This window comes from Poecilia formosa, unplaced genomic scaffold, assembly GCF_000485575.1.
Source record: "Poecilia formosa unplaced genomic scaffold, Poecilia_formosa-5.1.2 Scaffold28, whole genome shotgun sequence".
NCBI lineage: Eukaryota > Metazoa > Chordata > Actinopteri > Cyprinodontiformes > Poeciliidae > Poecilia > Poecilia formosa.
In genome coordinates this window covers 429,027-456,366 of record NW_006799967.1, presented here as the reverse complement: position 1 = coordinate 456,366, position 27,340 = coordinate 429,027, and the positions used below count along the sequence as shown (strand labels likewise).

The following is a 27,340-nucleotide window of genomic DNA, read 5'->3' as shown; positions in this document are numbered from 1 at the left end:
AAATATATTTAGCTGGTGTTTAGTAAGTTTAAACTACCTTTTAAATGCACCAAATGGTACACCTGTGTCAATATGTTTTAGTGAATATTTTACAAACTCCTGCTTTGTGTGCTGCAGCCTTTGCCAGCCTCCCCAACCTGATGGAGCATTTGTCCGAGAACTACAAGTACTGGAAGAACCTGGACGACATGAAGTGCAAGAGCCTGCGTCCTCCGCCGCCCTCCTGACTCCCTGCTCTCCTCTCTGGCACCGCGACCTGGGCCGGACGCTAAAACAGTTAGTCATTTCAGCCGCAGCGCTAAAGTAGCGCGTACGGCGAGGAAACGGGGCCAATTCCCTGGCTAAGAGAAACGAGATCGCCGACTGATGAGCACTGTGGCACTGATCCCGTCTTAAATCCCGGACGCTTTTCTCGTTCCAACTGAACATGGTGTTCCACCGCCATGGGAAAAGAAAAAAACAAGTTTTCATCTGACAGCCCGAATGACTGTCATCCGCCATTTTGTTCTGGCGTCTCTTTGAAACTGCGTGGACCTCACGGCTTACCCGACAATCCGTACCATACAGCGTAACACGCCGGAAATCTGCACTTTAGCAAATCAAGACATTTGGATTTCGAGCTCTGTTTTGCTCTTTGCTTTTATTATTATTATTATTTTTATTATTATTATTATTATTATTATTATTATTATTGTTTTCTTTAAACCTTATTATTTTATATCTGGGTGTGGTTGCAAAAGAGCAACGAGAGCAAGAGGCACTTGGCTGAAAGGTGAGCATCTCTAGTGATTGTGCTTCTTCGTAGATGTGAGTTCGCATCTCTAAAACTTCTGATACAGACTTGGGAAGGTGCTCAGCTGGAATTATTCATCCTTAATATCTAAAAAAGAAAAAAAAAACGTGTGTGGAACCAAACTGTAAGCAACCCCAGTAGCCCTGAGCAGGAAGAGTGTTGTAGGAAAGATTCCAAGAGCAGATCTCTGGAGACGGTGGGGTGAGCCGATAGTTCAGCCCCATAGATAAAACCTGACAACCAAGGGCTGTTCTGTGTGCTGCGGATGTTTTAAGATCATGTAGCCTGAAAAAAAAAAAAAGATAGAATCTGCAGCTTTAGCTTCTTTCCCGTCTTTAGTGTGTGTGAAAGCAGCCGATGTGGATGATGGAGATGCTTTTACCGAACAGAATGCACTGTACCGGGGTAAATGTTGAACTTTTACCTTTGCGACACAAACTGTAGAAATGAACTGTGAGCATCTGAGCAGGTTTCATGTGGACAAAACTTTTATTTTAGTAGTTTGGGGAAGAAATTGACCTCACTCAGAACATTCAGCCATTTATTTTCTGATTTGTCACACATCTTTATAAACAAATGTCGCTCAGTCTGACCCATGAGTTGTTATCCAGTAAGATCTCTGAAGCCGTAAACACGACCAATGAAAATTCAGTTGAGTTTTTTTAAATTTTTTATAAAAAGACAAAAAAAAGAAAGAAAACCTGATCAAATCACGAATATGGTACGTATGCCCTCTGGTGGACATAACAAAGATTTGCACATCAAACCAGCAGTTAAATGTGAGCAAGAAATTACTTCTTCTGTAATTGTAAATGTATTCATATATGATTTTTTTTTTACATATACGCAAATTTTCTGGTCACTTTTAGTTGAAAATGTATTGGCAACCACTAAAGCAGCCAGCAGGAGGAGATTATGGCAGTGATGGTGATCCTCTGAGCTGCAGCTACACACTGCAGAATCAACCCAAGGCACAGAGATTCCCTCATAGGTGCCTTATAGCTCACTTTTCTCCTCACACACTACAGCATATTCATAGTAACGGCTCCTGCTTTCTATACAAAGTGAATCACAAGAAAAGCCACAAGTTTCGTTGGTGATTTTTAGGCTAAAAGAAAACACATCTGCGACGTTTTCATGGTCTTCAGTCATCCCATCACAGAGGTCCTGGGTTTTAAGTTAAAAGGTTGCATTTTGTGGTTCATTTTGCTCATAGTTTCAAATACCTTAAAAAAAACACACACACACACAACTTCGTCCAACATCACTGTATTTATTGTCACTTTACTGATGATCACTTTCTTACGAAAACGCCTTAAACCTGTCGTGTGTCGCTGTTTGGGTGTGCTTTCCTTGTGCCACACTGTAAAACTACCTGATGCGCCTGCTGTTCATGTAAATACTCAGCTAACACGCCGGTTTTCATATGCCTTGCTTCGCTTTTAATGTTTCTTCTTATTTACTAAGGGGTGCACCAATGAATCGGCACCGATTTCCTCAATTTTGGGAGATCGGCAATTGGCCAACGACACTTAAATGCAAAATTGATCTTATCTACGCCACAAAAATCTAAAAATCGCCCCCAATTTGTGCTGCTTGGCTGATGATCCGCCTTTCAGGTCACGGTTTGCCAACTTAGCGACTTTTTTGCTATATTAAGTGACTTTTCAGACAAAATTAATTGGTGAAAATTGGAATCGGCAGGTCAGGCTATGAAAGATCGTTGATCGGCCAGAAAGCTGCAGTCGGTGCTCCCCTGCTATTCACATTTCGGCTCATCGTGTCCAAAAATACAGAGATCTGAAACACGTTTCCAGCTCAGATTGTTTCACGGTCATGAGAGGATATTTTTGCTATCCTGTAACTAGAAATTTTAGAGAGAGAGAGAGAGAGATTTTAAATATTTAATATTCACACTTCAGACAGCCATGCCTTTTCCGCTGAACAGCCGCTGCTTGAATGCAACATGCATTCTGTCTTTTAGCCCAGCAGAACCACAGACAGCTTCGCCTTCAGTGACGCCCGTGCCAACCCTGAGCTTTGCACCATTTATCGACGAAAACTGTCATTAGAGTGATATATGTATGTCGAGTTGAGAAAAATCTATTTTTGAGAAAATTATTATTATTATTGCCCATGACAACTGTACTGTGTGTTTTTAAAGATTTTACTGCCCCTTGCATAATAGTTGTACGTTTTACGTTCCAGCTTCCTAAACTCTGCCATGTCTGATTGTTTTGAAAGCTTCATGTACTTTTCTCTCGCCACGTTATGTCTTATTTTTGACGTTTTCTGTTAAACAAAAAAAGGATTGTGAGAGATGAATAAAGCGTTATTTAACTATGAAGTGGCTACATCACTGGCACCAACGCAGATGTCTACTTTTTCAGTTTACCTCTGGTAAAGTTTTATTTACCAGTTAACCTCCATGTTCAACATTGCTTCATTCTTTAAGCAAAATATATGAAAGCTCTGGTGGATACACTGGTGTCCAGTCCTGCTCCAGTTGTCATTTTGTTACAGATATTCTCACATTTTTCACCATCACAATCTGACTCATGGAAGAATTCAGTGGATTCATTATGGCGAGCTAGCCAGGAGGTATCGCCAAACCACAGCACCTTCATCCATGTTTCGTAGATGATGTGAAGCTCTTTACCTGGAGTCTGCACAAAATAATCCCAAGAGCTGTAAATGGTCCTGCAGCCTTAGTTTTGACACCACTGGTTTAGAGGAAAAGAAGCAGCACCAGAGCAGATCCAGGTAAAAATGGATAATATATTTATTGGACATCGTCACATGTAAACAGAAAATAAACTATAAACTTTTTGTGTAACTACATGGAAAAAAAACTATCCCATTAGTTTGAGAAATCAGATTTATTTCATGAATAAATAAACGTGCAATATCACATTTACGATGTTTGACATTTAAAATGTGAGCTTTGTTTGGCACTGATTGGTGCAATTAAAACTGAACAACTTAGGAGGATTCTGGCAGCTGCCTCCATAACTTTCACCAGTATAACCTGTAAAGAAAAAAAGATTAATTTAATAGTGAATCTTTAAAATGAAGATTCATTTAATTTTCAATTAAAGGCTGTTAAGCCTGTTTTTAACACAGGGCTTAAGAACAGACTATCTGCAGTTGAACTGAAGACTTTTTTAATGCCACTTTGAATTAAATTTAAGACCTCAAAGGAGCATGGGATCCTCCTGTAGTATAATCATGTTCAGCATAAATTGATATTTCTGGGCTGTTTATGGGTCTCATCAGTGGCTTCTCACTGCATATGACTCTCTTAACCTTAACGCCACACAAAAGTTTTAGCTTCAACGTTTTTTGCCTGGAGTAAAAAGGCAGTTAAGATATCTGCGCCCGACTCAAGCTGACAGAAAACTACATGAGAATAAATAGTCCTGCTGCAACAAAATTTAAGATCTGTGACTCCTATCTTTAAGACCAACTTACATTTTTATGAATTAAAGACATTTTAATGACTTAAATTTAGAAACATGGATTTAAAACGTTCTAAGGATGCATAGACACCCTGAAAAAGGAAAACGTGAAAATTTGTATTTGTTTCCTCTGACAGAACCACAGCAGGGATTTTTTATGTCTTACCTCAAACAGGATTCAGCTCTATAGATCTCAAACGATGAAAAGAAAAGCTATATTTTTTTTACCTCAATTTTCATTCACTTTAATTAATGAACTTTCCTCAATAAAAAAATAAAAAACAACTAGTCAACCAATGAATGTAAACAGCAATCGTCAGTCTACAGTCATATGATGTGCGAGGCAACGATCATCGTCCTTCTCTCCTGAGTAAAGGCTTCGGTTTCAGAGTCCTCCGTTCTCTTCCAGCTTCTGGAACAGCGCCTGGCTGCGCAGCCGGGACTGCCTCTCCCCGTCCTTCCACAGAATCAGCAAGTGGTCCGTTGAGCATGTCACCAAGCCCTTCTCCCTGAAGCTCAGAAACATCTGGAAGAAGAAGTCTGGCATTGGCGGCTGAAGAACACCGGCGCCATCTAGATTGTGTAGTCATGTCTAAAATCTCACGGGTTCGTACCTGGACCGCTCCCGAGTGTCCAATCAGATCTCCGGTCAGCTCCAGCGTCCTCAGGTTGGGGATTTCCAGGACCTTCTTTGACTGAGGACCAGGCTGTTTGCTGGACCGTCCAAAAGTCCACATACCGAAGAACCCTGTTAAAAAATAAAAAGGACTATTTGCAACAATACTGCAAACATTTCAACATATTGGGAATTTGTGACAGTTTAGCATCTCCATGGAAGATGCAGAAAAATTAGACATAATCTCACATTTTTAAGCAATGAAAATCTGAAAAGTGTTTTAGTCCCCCCTAAAAAAGTAAAGACTGTGTAACGCTTAAACCAGAAAACACAACTGTGTGCGTGTGTGTTAACCTGCAGATGCAGGTTCAGCAGCCAAAGGTAAATCTTGGATCTCCCACATCCTCACACTGCCGTCTTCAGAGCACGACATCAGCTCACTGAAACAGGAAGTGTCACACACCATCACACACACACAGCCATTGAGAACAGTTCAGTTTGTTCTCATATTTCCCCCAACATTGATGACCATTTAAATTTTTTTCCCTCTTTCTCCTGGTTGATTGTAAACTGAGACCCTTTGGATCCTTTTCAGAATCTCTGCAAAATGTGGTTTTAGTAAAAGGATGTATATGAGCAAAAGTGAGGAAAATCCCATGAGAATATGAACTTTCAGATCTTCTGTACATATATTTCTGTTTGGGTCTTTTTACGGAAGAAAGTGTCTGTCACTATATTAGTCACTGGTTGAAGAAACGTCCCAATAACCTGAGCTTGATTTTCACAAAGATGCTCCAAATCTATGAAACAGGTTTAGAGCAGCAGCACCCTCGTGTGGCCAAAACATGTGTTACACTATGTTCTTTTAAATGCTTACAAAATACTTTAACATTTTATGATTTAGTAGAGCCTATAATAAACATTATGTACACAGCCTATAATAAACTCTTTTCCAGGTGTAAACAGAAGTGGCTCAAAATTAAAGTAACAAACTATGAATTAAGAGAGAAGTGTTTGTTAAAAAAATACATAAAAGGTCAGGACAAATATTAAAAACAATTGACTTCCAGTTAGAGGGATTCAGGGGTGGAGTTACAACTGCGTATTTTAACTCTGTAAATGTATATAAAAGAACTACTGACTTAAAACAAGCTCCTATATATTCCTGAAATGATACTTGTAAGTTAGTTTTGTCTAACGCTAACCCTGGAACTAATATACTTGTACTTTAAACCAAACAAAAATCCTCTTTATTTTAGCAGCGCAATGGTTGATGCGTTTTCAGTCTCCGTCTAGATTTCAGGAATGCCTTCAGATTTATTCATTCAACTCATTTGGCTGCAGAGCAATAATCGAATCAAATATCAATAACAGTAATTAATAAATTAAAAAACTATTGAACAAAGACAAGGTGCAGCTTCGTACCCGTCAGACAGCAGCATGGTGTGCAGCACATTGGAGTCGTGTGCAGCCCTCCTGTAGGCCACCACAGCTTTGGTCACAACATCGTACACATACAGCCCACTGCCCACCGCCGCCAGGATCAGCTACAAAATAAAAGCACACCAAGTTTTTTTTTTTTTTCTCTCTCAAGAAAACCGTCACCTCCAAGAAATGTGGCGCACTGCCATAACTGCTGCTCTCACCCTCCCATTGGAGGTCAGGTGCTGGATGGACATCTCACTGGGCTTGGGAGCGGCCAGTCTGATTTCCGTCTGGCTGCTGGGCTGAGACTCCTCCCACAGGATGTGCTCGTAGGCCACATTCCTAAAGTTAGCCGAGTCCCACAAGATTAACTCGCCCGCATGGGAACCGCTGGCAAAAGTCCTGTCTGGGGGAGCGAGAAATCAGAGATTCTCCAAATAAGAATAATCCAAAGAACAAAAGCAAAACAGGAAATGTTTCAGCTTTACGGAAGCCGGGAGCAGGATAACGTTCTGTCTTCTCATGAAAACCATCAAGAAATTAACTCGTCGTCTCGAGAAAACGGGAAGTTAACTCAGTATCTCGAGGTAACAAAGAAGTTAACTTATGTCAAGAAAACGGGCAGTTAACTAGTTATCTCAAAAAAACCATAGTGAAATTAACTTGTGTTAATTTCACTATGGTTTTAAGAAATTGTCAAATTAACTTATTTCAAGAAAACGAAAAAATAACTTTTTATCTCAAGATAACAGGAAATTAATTTGCTATCTTGAGAAAACCATCAGAAAATTAACTCGCCTTGAGAAAACGGGAAGCTAACTCATTACCTCGAGTTAGCAAGAAGTTAACTTGTTATTTCAAGAAAACAGGAAATTGACTAGTTATCATGAGGAAACCATCAGACAATTAAGTCATTATATCAAGAAAATGAGAAACGAACATGTTAATTCGAGGACTGGCAATTAACTTGTCTTGAGAAAACCAGAAGCTAACGCATTACCTCGTGTTAACAAGACGTTAACTCGTTATCTCCAGAAAACAAAAAATTAACTTCATAACTTGAGAAAACCGAATACGACCGCTCTCAGCTTCCGTACGTCATCAACGCATATTTGCAGTTTGTTTTTTTTCCCTTTGCGACCAAGCTGACCGTTGACGTTGATGAGAGCTCGGATCTGGTCGTGGTGATCAGAACAACGCATGATCTCATCCAGCAGCATGGACGAATCCGATGACACAGTCAATCTGTAGATCACTGCGTGGAAGAGAGACTCAGTCATTCACAGCAACTTTAACGCGTCGTCACCAGATATAACCCAACTCCTTCAGTCACCTATCTCTTTATCCACAGCCACTGCCACGCAGTTCTTCGGCAGTTCCACCAGAGCAGCAATTCCTGCAATAGCACCAAAACATTCACCGGCGTGCTCTCAACCAGCAACATCACAGGCAACCCATTGCTGGTGCAACAAAACGGACAACGTTTCCTCGGCTTTACTTTTGCTTAATTGTCTTTGGTTTGCTCTCACCGGTGTCGCTGTGCTTATGTCTGTGACACAGCAGCTGGAAGTCTTTGTCCCAAACGCACAACTCTTCCCCGCCGGAGAGCCACACAGACAGCCGCTCCAGCACCAGCAAACACTGACACACACACACACACACAGAGAGGGAGAGAGATCAGAGCAGGAAACACACCCCAAAGATGCACAGAGAACATCTGCAGGGATGAGAAATATAATTAACCTGTGCATGATGCAATTAACCTTCATCTGCAATCAAAAAAAAAAGAGGCAATTACAGATTTTAACCTTAAATAATAGCTGGGGAAAAATTCATTAGAGTCAATTTCAGATTCCACCATTATCAGCGAGCAGCTCCAGGGTCCGTTTGTTTTAAGTTCAGTTTGGTTCTCAACTCTTCTTGAAACGCAAAAGCAGGAAATCTAGTTATTTACGCCCTCTGGGTGGAGAGGTTCGCTAAAGCCTGACAAGTTATCAAAAGTGAAGAAGGTCTAAATCTGTTTAGAACACTGCCCCCTAGTGTCCCCAAGTGATCCCTAGTACATTTTCACAGCTGCTCAGGTGGCTAAAAGCTTAATGATTACAGATTAAGTTGATCAGATATTCATCTCAATCCTTAAAAGTGTTTTTATTTGACTTCCAGTGTCGGTACAAGGAAGTCACAATAAAACTTGCTAACTTATAAAAGCTTACAACCCATTAGACTGGACATTTGTTTCGTTGAAATTATTTTTCCCTCCATTTATTGTGTTTTCTGTTTGTTTTTAACTCATTTAGTTGATATTTTGCTCTCCGTGTTGTGATTTTTGGACTTCACGGCGGCGCATCCGCCAAGAACAAACGCTTGTATCGAATCTCTTCCTGGTACCTTCACAGAAGACTGCAGGTCTGAAATGGTCTGCACTCTGTTTCCTGTGTCAGGATCCCACAACTGACAGCAGAGTCAAGGAGTATTGAACAACGGCGACGTGAAGGAGGCTTTGTGTGGCTGTGCGGGCCTGGAGGATACACTGAGGCTCCGGTCGGAGGAGGCAGTGATGAGCGACGTGAAGCCGTCGCCGCAGGAGACGGTGCTGATGGCTGTGATCTGCTGGGAGTGTCCTCTGAGCTCCTGCAGCCGCTCTCCTGTCTACATCAGACAAAAACAACAATGAAGACACACTGCCTTGGGGAAGTATTCTTGCCATTTCAGCTGTTCCACATTTGGTTATGGTACAACCGCAAACCTTAATGTATGTTAACAAAACATTAGCTGAAAAAAAAAAAAAGACGCATTTTGTATCTGAAGGCATTTTTTCTTTATTATGCCATTTCAGCAAATGAACTCCTTCCCTAAATAAGGTAAGCTGCGTTTCCATTAAGCATAAAATTGTGGGATTTGACATTTCGGAAAAAGATTTGCTTAATCCTAATCTTGTTTGTTTTTAGATTTAGTAGCTGGGATGATGTGGCTTTTCAGATACGTCGAAGTCTGCAAAATTTTCTGCAAAGCTGCAACAAAAACACTTTTTTCGCATCACACGAGTCACACGATCAACAACTAGATGTTATCAGTGACGAAAAAGACAAAGAAGGCGACAGGGTTCCTAGAAGTCCAGGCTAAAACCATCACCTGTTTAGAGCTTCTTTTGATTTTTAATAACTGGAACATTGATCAACATAATTGATGTGTTTTTGATGATGGCATTGGACAAAATGAAATGTTTATTGCTAGTTTCACAATTGGTCGATGTATTACGTTTTTACGATGTGAAGGATTTTAAACCGTCTTGTTGCTGAAATGAGCCTCACATATAAACATGACTATATGTAGAGGATTTTCTCATCACTTTTCAGGATGTAGTTGTTACACAAACCAAGTACAGAAGGTTCTAGAGGTGTGAATACTTGGGCAGGACTCTGTGATTTACTGTCGGCGACATTTCATTGGGACTGTGGGTCGTTACCTCGACGCTCCACACCAGCACCAGGCCGTCGTCCCCCGCCGAAGCAAACCTGGAAGATCAAAAAAGCGATCAGCAGCGCGGCTTGGTGCACCTCGACCCCCCGCCCCGCATAAGGGGATCGTTTCCACACCACCTTCAGTCGGGAAACCCAACAGAACGTCGGACTTATCGACTCGACTCGCCCTCTGACCCTGAACCGTCTTTCTTTCAAAGAAAGAAAAAAAAAATCAACACAGGATGAGCTGATGAAACAAGAGATTAAATGAAAAGAGAGGAACTGTTGAGGATATATTTCTGGGACTTTCAAAAGCAATCTGGAGGGAATTTTCTGGCCTTTGCCCCCCACCCCACCTTCAACCGCGAGCCTTCAGGCCCCCGAGGAGGAGATTATTACCGCAGGAGTCCAGGCGTAAAGCGACCCCCACCTCCTGACACATACACACTTACTTAGCTCCGTTATAAATCCCCATCTGACCACTTATGCTGACCCAGTGTAGCATGTTGGCCTGCTGCTTGGCTTTTTTTTTTTTCTTTTGTTGTATTTTTATTTTCACAAAGAGAGACCAGCGGCTGCGGTGGCGGCGTTCTATCTGCGTGCGCGGACGGCATTAGAAGTCTACTGCGCGCACAATTGCTATCTGGTGATGATGGGCCTCTTGTCATGCTCTGGAAGTTTGCAGTAGGTGAGGATCTCCTGTCAATCACAGAGGGATGGAGGCCAGCCAAGGGTGGAGAGGTTAGAGAAAAAGGTGGTAGTGGAAGGAGGGTGAGGGAGGCGGGGGGGTTTGTGGTCGGCTTACCTGAAGTCATCAATCTGCACCAGAAATCGAACGATGTCAAAATGTCCTTTCAGCACCTGCAGCTCAGTGAAGCAGTTTTTGGGCTGTTCCTCTCCGATGCACAACACGGGGCTTTTCTGCACACACAGGAGAGGCAGAGGCAGGGAGGGAGAGAGGGAATGATGTGGTGAACTCTCAAAACTACTATTTGTTGAGGGGAGAAAAAAATATAACATATAACTGTTTTTTTGGGGGGGGGGTTAATCTCAACATCATACATACATACATAGTCTTGAAGGAGAGTTTATCAATAGCAGCTCTGTTGCTGAACAGTATCAGCAGGTAGTCCAGGACTTTTTAGCAGAGGTGGGTAGAGTAGCCAAAAATTGTATTCAATTAAGAGTAACAATACTCACCTAAAAGTAAAAGTACGGTGCGGTACTTTCACTCCTAATAGTTTGTTTTAAGTTATTCAGATAAATGTGAGAAAATTGAACTAGCTATTGAATACCCTAAAAACCCAATGTTAGCTGTCTTACTACATTGGCTCCTGGGTTACATTGAGCAGGAGCGCAATATATCCCCCTCAAAGATGTGATTTAATTCAGTAAGTTTGACCTCGTTATGAATAAAAAAAAAAAATCTTATTCATAGAAGCTGCAGTGGAATAGCGCTTTATTGGCTGCTTGTGAAAATAGTTCTGAATGTTTCGGAATAATAACAGGCAGGTGTTTTGGTCACAAAGCTAATATACAAACACTGAAGCTTGAAAAGGTCAAGGGTGTTGTTTATAAAGCGTTAAATAGAAAAAAATAATGGTGACATTCGACAAGAAAAGCTGGACTCATTTTTATTGTATTTAAAATTAGATACTGTAATGACTGTAATGTGTACTTGAATGCACCATAAAGATATTACTTGCAACCATTACCGTTGTTGGAATTTAGAAGCTAAAAAGGCCTGACAACGTAGCAGAACCGAACCGAGGTGGAATCAAATCTTCGGGGGGGACCACACTCGACACAACACCTGCAGCAGCTAGCTTACCTCCACCGAGCTCTGCGCCTCCCGACCACCGAGAATCCACCGCAGCATGACGAACCCGCGGCTCCAGAAACAGCAACCGTAAGCTGACTCCCTCAAAATAAAGACAGTAAGATCTAACTGACAACAGCCTCCCTGTGTATCTAGCTCAGGCTACGGGGTGATACATGCCTCAACAGTCACCAGACTAACCGAAAAATCCGACACGTTCTCGCGTGACTTGTTTATGGGGAGATTTATAAGTGAAAGAATCCGAAGAATCGTAATATAACAACAAAATAGAGACGATTACGCTGTCAGAATTGAAACGACATAGTGTAAAAATAAAAAAGCACAACCACAACAAATCATTCATGTGACTACGGAAGCTTTTCAGGGACAAACTAGATTGAAGTCGATTAATATTTGGGAAGTGAATCTGTACTTCCCGACATTTCTAACACATTTCTTGTGTTAGAAATGTCGACATTTACTTCGACTTTCCTGTTTTTTATTTTTATTTTTATGATTTACTTGAATATATAACTGCTGTTATAACAGTGGTACTGAATCAACATGTGGACCAGCTGATTAGAAAAGCATTCAGACATACTTACTTTACAGACCTTCTGTANAGATTAATCTAAAAGTGTTTTAGTTTTTTGGCAGAAATGTACTCCTTTTTCCTTTTTCCATCTACAGTAGCCTTAATACGCCGTCATATTTATCAAGTAGACTGTTTCAAGTAAGAAAAAAAAGAAAAAACATTTATCTTCTGGACCTTATGGGTGGGACTGTTTCTGTATGTACTTGGTGCAATCTGCTTTGTGGATCCAGTGCAGAAATGAATTAAATAGTGGCACTAAAACAGTTGCAAAAAATAGTTATATTTGAAGTCACAAATAACACCTGAAACTGCAGATATAAAGAGTAACTAAAAGAAAACGACATTATCGATTAAAATTTTTTTAGTCTCGACTAACATTTCTATTAATGAAACAGCCACAATACGTCTCTATCTGCATTTAACGTCTTCGCTTCCTTTACAGAGTGCCATTCACTGCGACACAGGGACAGACGGAAAGATTCGATCGATGCCAGATCGGTTGGTTCCCGTGGCAGCGACGGTAGGTCTGCTCAGAGCTTTCCATTTCACCGAACAGAGCCGCACCAGTCCTGCTATGTGAAGAACAAAACAACAGGGGCACAGAGAGAGTTCAACGCAAACGGAATAAAGTAGAAACAGGAATAAGAAAGAAAGAACGGGGGGTGATTGGAGATGGAAACTCAGAGTGTTAGTCAGACGGCGTTCTGGTTGGTACTTGAAGCTGAAGAGATCCTAAAGGGAGATGTTGTAGGCTGATGACATCTGCACTCCCCCTCCCCTCCACTCCTTAACCCTCTTTGACGCAGCTGCTGCTATTTTCAGAGACCTCTGCTGAATGCAGCTCTTCTCTGCCTACCTATTTTTCTTTCATTCAAATCCTAAATTATTCCTCTATAAGGCAGAATAATGTTAAGATGTCTAACAGTTAAATGTCATGACTGCTGTGGCCTAAAATTACTGATTATGTGGCACCTTTTTGAAAAAGATACAGCATATTATGTGTGTATTTGTACATCTAAGTGTTTACAATTTCTGAATCCTCTAATTTTTGGTTTTGATCTTTGAACAAAAACACTCATAGACTTGTTCATAGCGAGTTTTCACTGTGCTAACAGTTACGGCTTCCTCGTTACAGCTCCTAGTTTACAGAACCGGAGATATTCTTCTGTTGCAAGAATCCATTCGATGACAATTGAGGCTCCCATCACCAAGGTACAACATTTACTTCTTCATGTCTGTCTGAATCGTGAAGAAATATTTATTTCTGAATTTTGTATGTGTACCGTTTTGTGAAATACTCTATGAGGAGGAAAATGTTCTTTGCTAGAAACTATTTAACCAACAGATTATTTTCCATCAAAGACTTTAAAGCAGGGTGTCCAAAGTGTGGTGAGAGGGCCATTTGCGGCACGCTGAATTTCTTTTCCCGGTCCCCAAACACAGTTCTCGAATGGAGCAGATGGACACTATTTGTCTTTTAAGGCAACATTTTCACAGACACAAGATCTTGTTTAATTAATAATAATTTTTTTAAAATCTTTAAAATGTGGCTGTTTAAATGTGAACAAATCTCAAACCAGCTGGGTTTCTATTACAAATGTGTGCAAAATGTGAAAACAATGCAATTTTTGAATTGCAGTGTTTGCATCAAATAAGAAATGCAATTAAAATAATGCATATTGCAGTGCTATTATCAATATATTACCAGAAAATGGTTTCAAAGCAACAATATTATCATTTATCGCGATAATTACCAGCACAATTTATCACGCGGCAAAATTTATCGTGACACAAACCTCACACCGATTCAGTTCAAGTAAAGCTGCTGGATGGATCACATCGTGCTGCATCTAATAACATAATATCTATGTTTCACATCGTCTCATTTGGCCCGCCGCTGCAGGACCTACGATGCCCTTATGGACTCAAAAATAACTTTATTTGGCTGGGGGGTTTTTTCTCGTTTTGTTTTGTTCTTGTTTTCTCCAGTAGAGACATCGCAGCGTGTCACATGCAGACCTCCATGACACACGCACAAAGAGTTGCTCTGTTATTGCGTGTAATGCCTGTGGTGTGTTGCTGTGCAGGTAATAAACATCATCAACACGGCCCAGGAGAGCAGCCCGGTAACGGTCGCCGAGGCTCTGGACCGCGTGCTGGAGATCCTGAGGACCACCGAACTCTACTCCCCCCAGCTGGCCTCCAAAGACGACGACCCCCACACCAACGACCTGGTCGGGGGGCTCATGACCGTAAGAAGCAGCAACATATCAAACCCTCCTCAAACTAAAACCTCCGATTTTTTTTCAAACCAGATGCAATTTTAATCACTTTTTTTTTCTACTTCTTCTTATTATTCTTATTCTTATCATTATTCTTCTTCTTATTATTATTATTAATGTTGGGCTACAAAAATGTATGCTTAGGTGCAAGGATATAGTTATAATATTAGCAGAATAAAGATGTAATTTTACCACAAGAAGGTCTTAAAATTGAGAGTCATTTTAATGAGGATAAAGTTTTTAGGTTCTCCAGCTTTATTTATAAAGTACTTTAAAAGCAACACTTTTAACAAATATGACATAGTATATGGTTTAGCAGGCAGTATTTGTATTTTTTAATTTAATTTGTTTATTTGTATCAGAATGCAAATTCAGGCTGCTGTCATTGTGTATTTTATAACAGAACTATTGCTAAAAAATGATGTAGAATAATGTAAACGAAACATTTTCTGGGTAATATCAAAAGATTTTGTGTTTCTTTTCTTCATCCTCTTCAGGACGGGCTGCGGAGACTCTCTGGGAATGAATATGTTTTCAGTAAAAGTAAGTTTCAAAACGTCACTTGGCACCAAAAGGAATTCAAACAAATCTGTTTCACGTTCTGTAATCTTTTATGTTCTTCTGAGTGTTTTGCTAACATTAGAATAAAATCTTATTTCTGGGAACTTTTCTCAAATACTGCATTTGTGGTATGCACAAAATGAGACATTTACTTTTTTTAATTTAATTTTATTTTTTTTACAGTAGTCAGTTTTGTTCATTTAGTTTAAGAATAAACTAAATGAATAAGCTAATTCAAGTCCAAATTTATTACCAATCAGAAATCAATCTAGTTTAATGCAGACAAATTCAGTTGGGCATTTTATACTATACTGCTTTGTTTTTAAATTAAATTACAATGAGGTTAAAATTGTAACATGTTAAGAAATGTGGCCCAACAGATGTTATTCAAATAAGAAGAAAAAGAGAAAATACACAAGGAAAGTAGATTACAGTCCACTGTAATGAACATTGTTTCCTTCCTTTTTGTTTCAGTTTTTTGGTTTTAAAATGAAGACAACGTGAATATTTTCAAATAGGGTGAAGTAAATGTATTTTCTTTAAAGGAACATTAAAAAAAGCAGGTAGTTTTCAATGTAAATGAAAAACAATAACTTTAATCTAAAAAAACAATACTAGTGTGAAAGACTGTTAAGGCTATCATCTTTGCATTTTAAAAACGATGTAAAAATTTTTTTATAATTTTTGGCCAAACTTCCCTGCTCTATAGGCAAGCTTGGTGGAATCCAGGTTCTGGTTTCCCTCTTTTACGTTCTAACAGTGTGTAATCTTCAGAGGTGTGTGTCCGCGGTGTGTTCAGGTTGTTCTATCCGTGTGCTAGATATGAGCCAGAGCCAGCTGGCCATCCCGGTAACGCTGAGCGACGTTCCTCCGTCCATCGCCGAGATGCTGAACGACGAGGAGCGCTGGGAGTTCAACATCCTGGACCTGGAGGCAGCTACGCATAAAAGGTACCGGTTTCACCATCATGTCTGTGGTTACTGTTTAATAAATGAAATAAGAAACATGAGCTTGTTTTAAGTCAATAATTCCTTAACATTGATGAAAGAGTACTGGTTTAATTGGCAGATTATTCACTTATAGAATAGGAAAAATGTCTTAAGTGAACAAATCTTCCAGTGGAACTGGAACTTTTAGAATAAGAGTAAAAGAAGCTGGAACACAGAAACCTACAACACTTCTCTCATGTTGTGCCTGCTTTGTCATTTGCTTCGCTGCAGACCGCTCACTTACCTCGGCTTGAAGATTTTCACCAGTTTCGGAGTGTGTGACTTCCTGAACTGCTCTGAGGCGACGCTGCGCTCCTGGCTACAGCTCATGGAGGCCAACTATCACTCCTCCAACTCCTACCACAACTCCACGCATGCTGCAGACGTCCTGCACGCCACGGCCTACTTTCTGCGCAAGGAGAGAGTCAAGGTAACGGACCACAGAATGGGGAGCTTGATTTTTTGAAAGGGTTTTGAGGCACAAATTGCCATTTTATAGCACAATAAAGCTACTTTAGTTGCTATAAAAATGCTTTTTACATCAAATAATACTTAAAAGAAATTTGACTGAGTGAGTTAATGCCTTGAAATTGGGCCTCTGTTTCTTTAAGAAACTCCTGCTTTTTTTGAAGCTCTGCCTTCAGGAAGTCATTACAACTTTGTTCCTCTGTTAACAACAGTTTTACCAGCTTTGCACTGAGAAGTAGCTCCTATAATGAGCTCAGCGGTTCCACCAGGTGTTTGCTAATTGCTGCTGGCTAGTCTGAAGGAGCAGAATGGAGGAGTTAAAGCGAAGAGCTGCTTTGTGAGGTGGAAGCTTGGGAACTGCAGCTCTGAGGAGGAGCTGCATCTCAAAGGCGGAGAGAAGTCCACCCAGGCATTTCTTCCCTGTGTAATGGTTGCCATGACGATTAAAGGATTTCTGAAACATGCATTAAAGAGTCAAAGCAACTCCCTATGTGTGTTTTTTGTGAGGGAAAAACATTATAACATGATGTAAAGCTAAAAAAAAAGGTTGATTTTACATAAAATTGAACCATTATAAATAAATAAATTCCACCCTGACGGACATTTTTCTCCTAAAAAAATTCTGTGGGTCCAAATTCAGTCTCAAGACTCGTCTCACTTGCCAGGTTTTTGCTCTTGTGCTCTCCCGCTAGCTCAGCATAATTTACCATCGTCGTCTGGCCTCAGGCTGGACTCATGAATTAATTCTCTCAGGAAACAAAAAAAACTCTTAGAAAAATCTGAGCTTCTTGGAAAATGCAGAGATCAGCACCGTGTCTGGCCTTTTGCGTTGTTGTGGCGGGAACATTTTCTGAGAACTGGGATTTTTTCCCTGGGTAAACTTTCAGCTCTTGGCAGAAAGTTCTGTTGCCATTTCACAATTATTGTGTATGATGTGTTGTCCCATGATATAAATTCACATTCTCTGAGAACAGAAGCTTGTACTTGTAATGTGACAAAATTTGAAAATGCTTAAGGGGTTTGAATACTTGCATGTTGAAAAACAGCATGGAAAATAACACTGTATTTTTAGCCTTCATAGCATATTAAAAGGTTTTTTTGTACCAAGTTTTGAAGCACATTCTAGATAAATAAATAAACATCAGTGACACATGTTAGAAAGTAGGAATTATTACAATTTACAAGAAAGACGGCAAAGATGCATTTTGCTAACATTAGCTCTGTAGCTAACAGACTTTTCAAACACCAAAAACCACCAACCCTGCAACAACTGCTAATGTTAAGCAATAGTGGGTTATCTCAGAATTAGATTTGCATATTTATAAAGTTTCGTCCAGTTATGCTGACGTCTCCGTTCGGTCTCTGCTGCCTCTTCAGAGCAGCCTGGACCAGCTGGACGAGGTGGCGGCGCTGATAGCCGCCACTGTCCACGACGTGGACCACCCGGGCCGGACCAACTCCTTCCTGTGCAACGCGGGCAGCGAGCTGGCCATCCTCTACAACGACACGGCCGTGCTGGAGAGCCACCATGCCGCACTCGCCTTCCAGCTCACCATCCGCGACGGCAAGAGCAACATCTTTAAGAACATCGACAGGTCGGTGAGAGGAGAGGTGCCTGAAAAACCATGGAAACCAATGTGTTACAAGAAAGAACATGTTTATAATGTGCCTGTTTTTGTGTCTGCAGCTGCTCTCTGCACTTTTTAAATTGGGGATGAATAAAGTTTTACTGAACTGAATTGAATGCAGTAACATTTTTACTCAAAAGCAGACCTGGGGCAGTCAAGTCTGTATTTAACTAATTGATAAACGTCACTTAATTCAGCAAAATTCATGAGGAAAGAATTATTTCGATCTCATTTTAGTCTTGGGTAATAGAAAAGGAAACAAACATCAGTCAAATAATAATAATAGCAAATGTAAATGGTATTCCTTTAATATCACAATTATTATGTTTCGGATCTAAAAAGAAATTACAAATCCCTTTTGCTCATCTATTTGTCTCACTAAAATATTGCATTGGTTGTTTATTGTTGAGCAGGTAAAAAAAAGCTAAATTTTATGGGGTTTTAATAAAAAAATAAATAAAATAAAAAAAGTGGCCTTTAAAGTTTGGACGTCTTTTCTTTAATATGTTATTTAAAGCATAAGCACCACCAACTTCAGCTCTTCTACTGCTGACTGTGGCTATAAATATATCTCACAACACATTTCATGCTAATGTGACTAAACACTTGAATCGTGATGTTTTATGGTTGTTGCTATGTGACGTAAATGCTAGTCAGCAGAAGTCAGGGGACTAACAGGCTGTAACTCTGGATGAGTGGTAAGAAGAAAACTGATGTTGAAAGAAAGCAATTGGAAGAGCCTTCTGCTCCGCGAGAGCAGCCAGAAACGTCCTGGCCTACATGCAGAACGCTGTGACAGGAACAAAAAGAAAAGAAAATGTGTTAAAGTAAAAGTTAAAGTTTTCCATCAGCAGCACAGTGGGGGAGAACGGGTTGGTTGTCACACTTTTTGCTTTCTTCTAAATTTCAAAAATTGTAATGCTTAGTCAGTGTGACCTTATTTATGCACCACTTTTAATGAAAATATAATTGTTAGTTCTTAAAAAATAACTTTCAATATACAATATTTAATTTAATATCTTAGCTGTGGAAAAAACACTATAGAAGCAACAATATCTCTTTTTTCATGAACATTTCCCAACTTGTCAAACAATAAGTTGGTTATAAAAACAGAATCATGTTGTCCACCACAGAACAGAATAGGGCTTAATAAATCTATATTGCTTTATTTACTCACTTTTTTCATTTTCAGTTAAGGAGTTTTTTTCCATTGTATAAATAGCTGCCATTTGTTTCACATGTGACAGTCAACCCCATCAGTGATTGTTAGCTAGTAGTTACAAGCAAGCCGATGCTATAGCCCAGCAAAGAAAAAAGCTGTTCTAAAGAAAAGCTCTGCTTTTCTTTAGAACATGAGTAGAAAGGCAGATGTTTAATTCTAAGTCCATTGATTAAAGACAACACAGTCCATTGATTAAAGACAACACAGAAAAAGCTATTTTGGAGAATCAGACACAAACATCTTGTAACGTCTCCCTCTGAGGGATTTAGCGACCCGTTCTCCCTCTGGTGTTTTAGCTGTCCACTGACTCTCCTCTCACGCTGTCTCCACACGCTCTCGCTGCCATCAGGAATCAGTTCCGCACGCTGCGCCAGGCCATCATCGACATGGTGCTCGCCACCGAGATGACCCGCCACTTTGAGCACGTCAGCAAGTTTGTCAACAGCATCAACAAGCCAATGGCCGCCATCGAAGAAACCAGCACCAGTGTAAGCTCCAGCAGGCGTCGTTTTGATCTTCTGGGCCGGAAATGGTGGCTTTTTTAACGTAAACAAGATATGACAACAAACGCTGGTGGTTTTTCATATGCGCTAAAGTTGGGGCGGTTGCCCAGGGCGGCACACAAAAGAGCGTGGCAACCAAGAACCAGAAAATAAAATGTGCCTTCTGGGACAATTGCTACGTTACTGTACTGTTTGAGCTTTGTCCCGCGTTTGAATAAAAGCTGATATCATTAAAAGTAATTTATAAATCAGTTGTGTTCAGATTTAAATCAATTATAACCTCTTACACGGTTTCTGCTGATTTCTGCAGAGACAGTGATCGGTTCTGCTGCTCCTCAGATTGGCCTGTAAAGTAGCATCGCCTTAAACCAGTTTGGTCTTAATTTTATACATATCTTGCCAAGTTTATTATCATATTTAATCACAATACTATACTGTGAAAACATTTTTTTCATTTATCTGTACTTTCAGGATTTATTCTGCATTCTTGCTGAAATATCGGAAGAGTGTTGCGATAAGGATTTTGATTTTCTGATCAATTTCATTTCGAATGAAGTGGCAGGAGATTGGTGTAAATTTTGTGAAAAGCAATAAATGAAACCCGAAAAGATCCTTTCTGTGTGAGTCAGAAGAGGAAAAAGCTGAGAATGAATCACAAAACAATCGCTGCCATGTTGGCTCTGTAACCCGGTTTGTTGTTCCGATTCTGCATCACACAAAAATTGAGAGTGCTGGTTCACAGGCGAATGTGTTGCAAACTGCAGGATGTAAAACAAGTTGTGGAGCTGCTGCTGGTAGCACATGTATTTTATTTCCTGAGTCAAGTTCATATGAAAGGCTGCAGCTTGAAAACCAATTTGGAAGATTTGTCACGTTGATCCTGGGAGACACGTTGCCATGGTACCTTACCAAATGTTTACTGAACAATTTAGTGATTTTTTTTTAAAATGTACAAGCAGCAGAACTCAAAGCAGTATTCCAGAGCAGGCTGAGAAGCAGCTGTAGTTCATAACAAGGTGCACATCATCCATGGATGTACTGCAGACAATAATACTGGTATTTATTTCAAAGCGGTGTTTTTCTTTTAAACTCTAAAAGCTTTGTTAGCTTCACTTTGTGGCTCACCTCCCAGGGCAGTGTGGTCTTAGGGGCACCATAAGTAAACAAACTTATCTGTCAGAGGCGCCACAAACTGGTTTTTAAACTGGTTTTAATTAAGGAATTATTCCTCGATGGAGATGGGACACAGAAGGGGCTTATTTCAGCAAACAACCACCAGTTAGATGTTGCGAACAACAAACTGTGCAAACTGGCTACATTTCCATTACAAATGTGTTCAATACTTTGTTGAAATTCCACTAAAAAAAACCTCCCACAATTTTCCAATTGTGGCGTTTCTATTAAAAAAGAAATGCATGAATAAAATCAAGAGTGAATAAGTTTGTTCATGTTATAAGTAGTGAACAAATTATTTGTTGCAACTTCCTGTTGTCTTTTCCGCCATTTCTGCCAGTAGTAACATCTTAGCCGTAGCCTATGTTAGCAGATCTGAGTCACTGATGTTTCTGTCAATAGCGTCGCTCATTTCTGTGTGATACTTCCAACAGAGCACGAACAGCGACTGCGAGGGCCAGAGCAACATCAGAAACTCTCCAGAGAACCGCCTGCTGATCAAGCGGATGCTAATCAAGTGTGCAGATGTGGCGAACCCCTGCAGGCCTCTGGAGCTCTGCATCGAGTGGGCGGGCCGGATCTCAGAGGAGTACTTCGCCCAGGTGGGGGGGCGAAAGGGAGACAGCCGTTTGTTCCTCGTCACCACTTTGGTTGTTTTACTTCGAAGCGACTGAATTGGTTTTTGTCTTTGCTCGCAGACGGACGAGGAGAAGCGACAAGGGCTGCCCGTGGTGATGCCCGTGTTTGACAGAAACACCTGCAGCGTGCCCAAATCTCAGATCTCCTTCATAGACTACTTCATCACAGATATGTTTGACGCCTGGGACGGTAAGAGCAACATTTTCCGCACCGCCGTGGGTATTTTTTTATTTTTTTTTACACACATAGGGAGTTTATTTATTAAAACAGGCCTCTTTGTTCCTAAAAACTGAAAGTCAGGTCAACGCAACAGCTTTCCAAGAAATAAAGTTCTCCCTGTTCTGGAGAAAATCAGCTTCATGGCTCTTCCTCACATGTTCCAGCTGTTTCCCCGAAGACCATCAGTTCCATTTCATGCGCTTGAAAATGCTTTGTTCTTGTTTTCCTCTTGATGCTCCTATTATGGCCGCGCTGCTTCCAGCAAATGTTTAGCAGATTTACTCTGAAATAAGAACTGATTCTGCTCATGGACTGGTTCAAGGTGTCAAAGTTTAAAACAATTACATTTTTTTTTAGTAGAGAAACACTTTCCCTCCCCCACCTGTTGCTATGGGCTGCCAGTCCATTTTAGCTGAATGAGGCGAGTTCTCACCAAAAATCTCCCTTATACTAAAACATTTGCTGTTTGGAAATGTTTAAAATGTAAAAATAAAATAAAAAACAAAAGAAAAACTGAGATGAATGTGGCTTCTGCAGCAGCCACTCTGTAACTTTCCTTTAAGGTGACGCCATTTTGAATCTACAAGGGTAAATGAACAGAATACCAGTGGAAACATGGAAAAGCTGGACAAACATGTTAACTAGAAGCATTTGTTTTACTGGCATAAATAGACTGTCCAGTGATTATTGAGAAAGGTAGAAATAATTTCCAACATGTTATTTTTTTAATAAAGTGTAAATGATTTTTTTTTCCTAAATTGATGCTACTTTCCAATAGTTGAATTTAGTTTAACATATCATTTATTTAACCAGGGACAAACTAAACTCTTTTCCAACAGTCTCGTAACCAAGACAACCCATCAAACTTTGTGAAAACAATGTTAAACGTAAATCTGACAGATGGATGAATAATTTTGCGCTATTTGAATTTGGATGGCTTTATGGTGACACAAAGAAATTTGAAGTCATATTTTAATGGAAACAGAACTCGTCTGAGCTCGACCTCCGAACTACAGTCCAGACAGAATGAATGAAACCAACCCGTCAGCGCTAAAAAGAATTAGAAAGGAAATAGATTCCTTATATTAGCTCCTTATTCCTACTAAAGTTCCCTGTTCCTACGAACCCCGAGAGGAAAGCTGTTTACTGTCAGCGGCTCTGATGTCACGGAAAGACTTCTAATGCTAGTGGGAGAAACTGGGAGAGTGTCACAGGAGGGGGGTGAGGTGGGGGGTAGTTGGGAAAGTTCTAACTGGGTTGAGGGGACTCCGGTTCACACATAAACACAAGGCGCATACGACCCACTGGGGTCGCTGTCGGTTCATGTCAGGGGCCACAGATGCAGCGTGGGCCATCAGCGAGCCGGAAGCCAGGATGTAAACAAGCGAGCGAGAGAACACTGGGAACGTACACACAGCGGAGCGAAAGGAGGGAGAGACACGGACACCTCTGAACCCGTCAGCCCCTAACTGTGGGACGCACATCACGTTAGCCGCCGCGCATGAGCCATTTCAGACCAGAAAGGGTATTTGTAGTTAAGTGTTATCATCTAATCCTTTTAGAGAAACTTTCTGTTGCATGTGTAGTACATCAAATCTGTGTGAAATGAGAGCAAAGTCACAGCCCTGGGTCACATTTTAGTTAACCACATACCCACTGGTGACACCAGAAGCCCAGAAGTACTGACTCATCCCTCAAAACTGAAGTATGTAGCTTTTATAAACAATGTTTTTTTCTTTTTTTACTTATTTGTTGAAACGATGGCGTGGCAGCATGGTGTGACACAGATAAACTGTGAAAAAATCCAGCTCCTCTGCCTTCTCCCAGTGCTAACTAGAAACAACCAATCAGAGGCAAGTGGCGGGTCTTAGCGCTGTCAATCACAATCTCAAGTGACACGTTTTACCCCCCTTTCCCTCTTCCTTTGCTCTCTGCTACTGCTACAGCTTTTCTCCATCGGTGTAGTCTGTGGTGAATGCTAAGGCTAGTTAGCATAGCCACCAATGACAGCAGATAAACTGTCTTCTGTAACTGTAAGTTGTTTCTCCACCATTAGCACATTTAGCAGTGAGAACATGAGGATGATTAACAGCACTAACACCCTCCTCCTGGCTCTGATTGGTTGTTTTTGGCCAGGAGCGAGGTCTGCTACCTGCCTCAAAAGCGGTCTCCAGTTCACTTGGCATTCACATATGCATTGGTACCGCACCAGATTTCAGCCAAACTAAGGTTTTTGTCCACATCTGACGAGTTGATGCATTCACCTCCCCAACCGAACCGGACTTTCTAGGCAAGCGGACTGCAGTTGGAGTAAGGCGGACTAACTGTGATTGGTGTTGAGTTATTAGCCAAATTCTTTAAAAAGTAGATTATATGGTTGTCAGTTGAAGATATTTTGAGCAGTTGAACAGAGAAAATCTTCATCAGTGCAGAGGGAGGATCTGCATTGTGTAGCTTGAGAGTGTGTTGACTAAAATATATTTAGCTGGTGTTTAGTAAGTTTAAACTACCTTTTAAATGCACCAAATGGTACACCTGTGTCAATATGTTTTAGTGAATATTTTACAAACTCCTGCTTTGTGTGCTGCAGCCTTTGCCAGCCTCCCCAACCTGATGGAGCATTTGTCCGAGAACTACAAGTACTGGAAGAACCTGGACGACATGAAGTGCAAGAGCCTGCGTCCTCCGCCGCCCTCCTGACTCCCTGCTCTCCTCTCTGGCACCGCGACCTGGGCCGGACGCTAAAACAGTTAGTCATTTCAGCCGCAGCGCTAAAGTAGCGCGTACGGCGAGGAAACGGGGCCAATTCCCTGGCTAAGAGAAACGAGATCGCCGACTGATGAGCACTGTGGCACTGATCCCGTCTTAAATCCCGGACGCTTTTCTCGTTCCAACTGAACATGGTGTTCCACCGCCATGGGAAAAGAAAAAAACAAGTTTTCATCTGACAGCCCGAATGACTGTCATCCGCCATTTTGTTCTGGCGTCTCTTTGAAACTGCGTGGACCTCACGGCTTACCCGACAATCCGTACCATACAGCGTAACACGCCGGAAATCTGCACTTTAGCAAATCAAGACATTTGGATTTCGAGCTCTGTTTTGCTCTTTGCTTTTATTATTATTATTATTTTTATTATTATTATTATTATTATTATTATTATTATTGTTTTCTTTAAACCTTATTATTTTATATCTGGGTGTGGTTGCAAAAGAGCAACGAGAGCAAGAGGCACTTGGCTGAAAGGTGAGCATCTCTAGTGATTGTGCTTCTTCGTAGATGTGAGTTCGCATCTCTAAAACTTCTGATACAGACTTGGGAAGGTGCTCAGCTGGAATTATTCATCCTTAATATCTAAAAAAGAAAAAAAAAACGTGTGTGGAACCAAACTGTAAGCAACCCCAGTAGCCCTGAGCAGGAAGAGTGTTGTAGGAAAGATTCCAAGAGCAGATCTCTGGAGACGGTGGGGTGAGCCGATAGTTCAGCCCCATAGATAAAACCTGACAACCAAGGGCTGTTCTGTGTGCTGCGGATGTTTTAAGATCATGTAGCCTGAAAAAAAAAAAAAGATAGAATCTGCAGCTTTAGCTTCTTTCCCGTCTTTAGTGTGTGTGAAAGCAGCCGATGTGGATGATGGAGATGCTTTTACCGAACAGAATGCACTGTACCGGGGTAAATGTTGAACTTTTACCTTTGCGACACAAACTGTAGAAATGAACTGTGAGCATCTGAGCAGGTTTCATGTGGACAAAACTTTTATTTTAGTAGTTTGGGGAAGAAATTGACCTCACTCAGAACATTCAGCCATTTATTTTCTGATTTGTCACACATCTTTATAAACAAATGTCGCTCAGTCTGACCCATGAGTTGTTATCCAGTAAGATCTCTGAAGCCGTAAACACGACCAATGAAAATTCAGTTGAGTTTTTTTAAATTTTTTATAAAAAGACAAAAAAAGAAAGAAAACCTGATCAAATCACGAATATGGTATGTATGCCCTCTGGTGGACATAACAAAGATTTGCACATCAAACCAGCAGTTAAATGTGAGCAAGAAATTACTTCTTCTGTAATTGTAAATGTATTCATATATGATTTTTTTTTTTTTACATATACGCAAATTTTCTGGTCACTTTTAGCTGAAAATGTATTGGCAACCACTAAAGCAGCCAGCAGGAGGAGATTATGGCAGTGATGGTGATCCTCTGAGCTGCAGCTACACACTGCAGAATCAACCCAAGGCACAGAGATTCCCTCATAGGTGCCTTATAGCTCACTTTTCTCCTCACACACTACAGCATATTCATAGTAACGGCTCCTGCTTTCTATACAAAGTGAATCACAAGAAAAGCCACAAGTTTCGTTGGTGATTTTTAGGCTAAAAGAAAACACATCTGCGACGTTTTCATGGTCTTCAGTCATCCCATCACAGAGGTCCTGGGTTTTAAGTTAAAAGGTTGCATTTTGTGGTTCATTTTGCTCATAGTTTCAAATACCTTAAAAAAAACACACACACACACAACTTCGTCCAACATCACTGTATTTATTGTCACTTTACTGATGATCACTTTCTTACGAAAACGCCTTAATCCTGTCGTGTGTCGCTGTTTGGGTGTGCTTTGCTTGTGCCACACTGTAAAACTACCTGATGCGCCTGCTGTTCATGTAAATACTCAGCTAACACGCCGGTTTTCATATGCCTTGCTTCGCTTTTAATGTTTCTTCTTATTTACTAAGGGGTGCACCAATGAATCGGCACCGATTTCCTCAATTTTGGGAGATCGGCAATTGGCCAACGACACTTAAATGCAAAATTGATCTTATCTACGCCACAAAAATCTAAAAATCGCCCCCAATTTGTGCTGCTTGGCTGATGATCCGCCTTTCAGGTCACGGTTTGCCAACTTAGCGACTTTTTTGCTATATTAAGTGACTTTTCAGACAAAATTAATTGGTGAAAATTGGAATCGGCAGGTCAGGCTATGAAAGATCGTTGATCGGCCAGAAAGCTGCAGTCGGTGCTCCCCTGCTATTCACATTTCGGCTCATCGTGTCCAAAAATACAGAGATCTGAAACACGTTTCCAGCTCAGATTGTTTCACGGTCATGAGAGGATATTTTTGCTATCCTGTAACTAGAAATTTTAGAGAGAGAGAGAGAGAGATTTTAAATATTTAATATTCACACTTCAGACAGCCATGCCTTTTCCGCTGAACAGCCGCTGCTTGAATGCAACATGCATTCTGTCTTTTAGCCCAGCAGAACCACAGACAGCTTCGCCTTCAGTGACGCCCGTGCCAACCCTGAGCTTTGCACCATTTATCGACGAAAACTGTCATTAGAGTGATATATGTATGTCGAGTTGAGAAAAATCTATTTTTGAGAAAATTATTATTATTATTGCCCATGACAACTGTACTGTGTGTTTTTAAAGATTTTACTGCCCCTTGCATAATAGTTGTACGTTTTACGTTCCAGCTTCCTAAACTCT

The 27,340-nt window shown here is 40.7% G+C and overlaps 3 protein-coding genes across 6 annotated transcripts in view; 2 read left to right on the top strand and 1 right to left on the bottom strand.

Moving 5' to 3' along the window:
• The window catches only part of pde8b (phosphodiesterase 8B), a 45,249-nt gene extending 43,150 nt beyond the window's left edge, over positions 1-2,099 (top strand). For 3 of the 4 annotated variants that reach the window (XM_007548790.2, XM_007548789.2, XM_007548791.2), the window contains one exon: positions 118-2,099. In XM_007548790.2, coding sequence (XP_007548852.1) covers positions 118-227 — 110 coding nt within the window. In that variant the 3' untranslated portion in view covers positions 228-2,099. The remainder of the gene's footprint in view (positions 1-117) is intronic. The other variant, XM_007548788.2, reaches the window with a different exon arrangement.
• Positions 2,100-3,653: 1,554 nt separating this feature from the next.
• LOC103135845 (WD repeat-containing protein 41-like) lies at positions 3,654-11,952 on the bottom strand. The gene is made up of 13 exons (XM_007548786.2): positions 11,585-11,952; positions 10,559-10,674; positions 9,759-9,807; positions 8,822-8,941; positions 8,681-8,743; positions 7,822-7,933; positions 7,626-7,688; positions 7,443-7,547; positions 6,514-6,698; positions 6,293-6,414; positions 5,222-5,307; positions 4,866-4,999; positions 3,654-4,777 (listed from the first exon to the last, which is right to left on the bottom strand). Exons 1-13 carry the CDS (start codon positions 11,630-11,632, stop codon positions 4,637-4,639), a joined length of 1,344 nt encoding a protein of 447 aa, XP_007548848.1. The 5' UTR covers positions 11,633-11,952; the 3' UTR covers positions 3,654-4,636.
• LOC103135932 (high affinity cAMP-specific and IBMX-insensitive 3',5'-cyclic phosphodiesterase 8B-like) lies at positions 11,631-26,460 on the top strand. The gene is made up of 12 exons (XM_007548960.2): positions 11,631-11,662; positions 12,563-12,687; positions 13,303-13,379; positions 14,255-14,419; positions 14,947-14,992; positions 15,831-15,960; positions 16,231-16,429; positions 17,845-18,062; positions 19,667-19,805; positions 21,428-21,595; positions 21,692-21,821; positions 24,442-26,460. Exons 1-12 carry the CDS (start codon positions 11,631-11,633, stop codon positions 24,549-24,551), a joined length of 1,539 nt encoding a protein of 512 aa, XP_007549022.1. The 3' UTR covers positions 24,552-26,460.
• Positions 26,461-27,340: the final 880 nt, after the last annotated feature.

Coding starts and splice junctions, on each gene's coding strand:
- LOC103135932 (XM_007548960.2), top strand. CDS start 11,631: ATGACGAACCCGCGGCTCCAGAAACAGCAACC. Junction 11,663..12,562: donor CGGCTCCAGAAACAGCAACC/GTAAGCTGACTC, acceptor TTAATGAAACAG/CCACAATACGTCTCTATCTG. Junction 19,806..21,427: donor TCGAAGAAACCAGCACCAGT/GTAAGCTCCAGC, acceptor TACTTCCAACAG/AGCACGAACAGCGACTGCGA.
- LOC103135845 (XM_007548786.2), bottom strand. CDS start 11,632: ATGCTGCGGTGGATTCTCGGTGGTCGGGAGGCGCAGAGCTCGGTGGAG. Junction 9,808..10,558: donor GTGCAGATTGATGACTTCAG/GTAAGCCGACCA, acceptor TTGATCTTCCAG/GTTTGCTTCGGCGGGGGACG. Junction 6,415..6,513: donor ACCTGACCTCCAATGGGAGG/GTGAGAGCAGCA, acceptor TTTATTTTGTAG/CTGATCCTGGCGGCGGTGGG.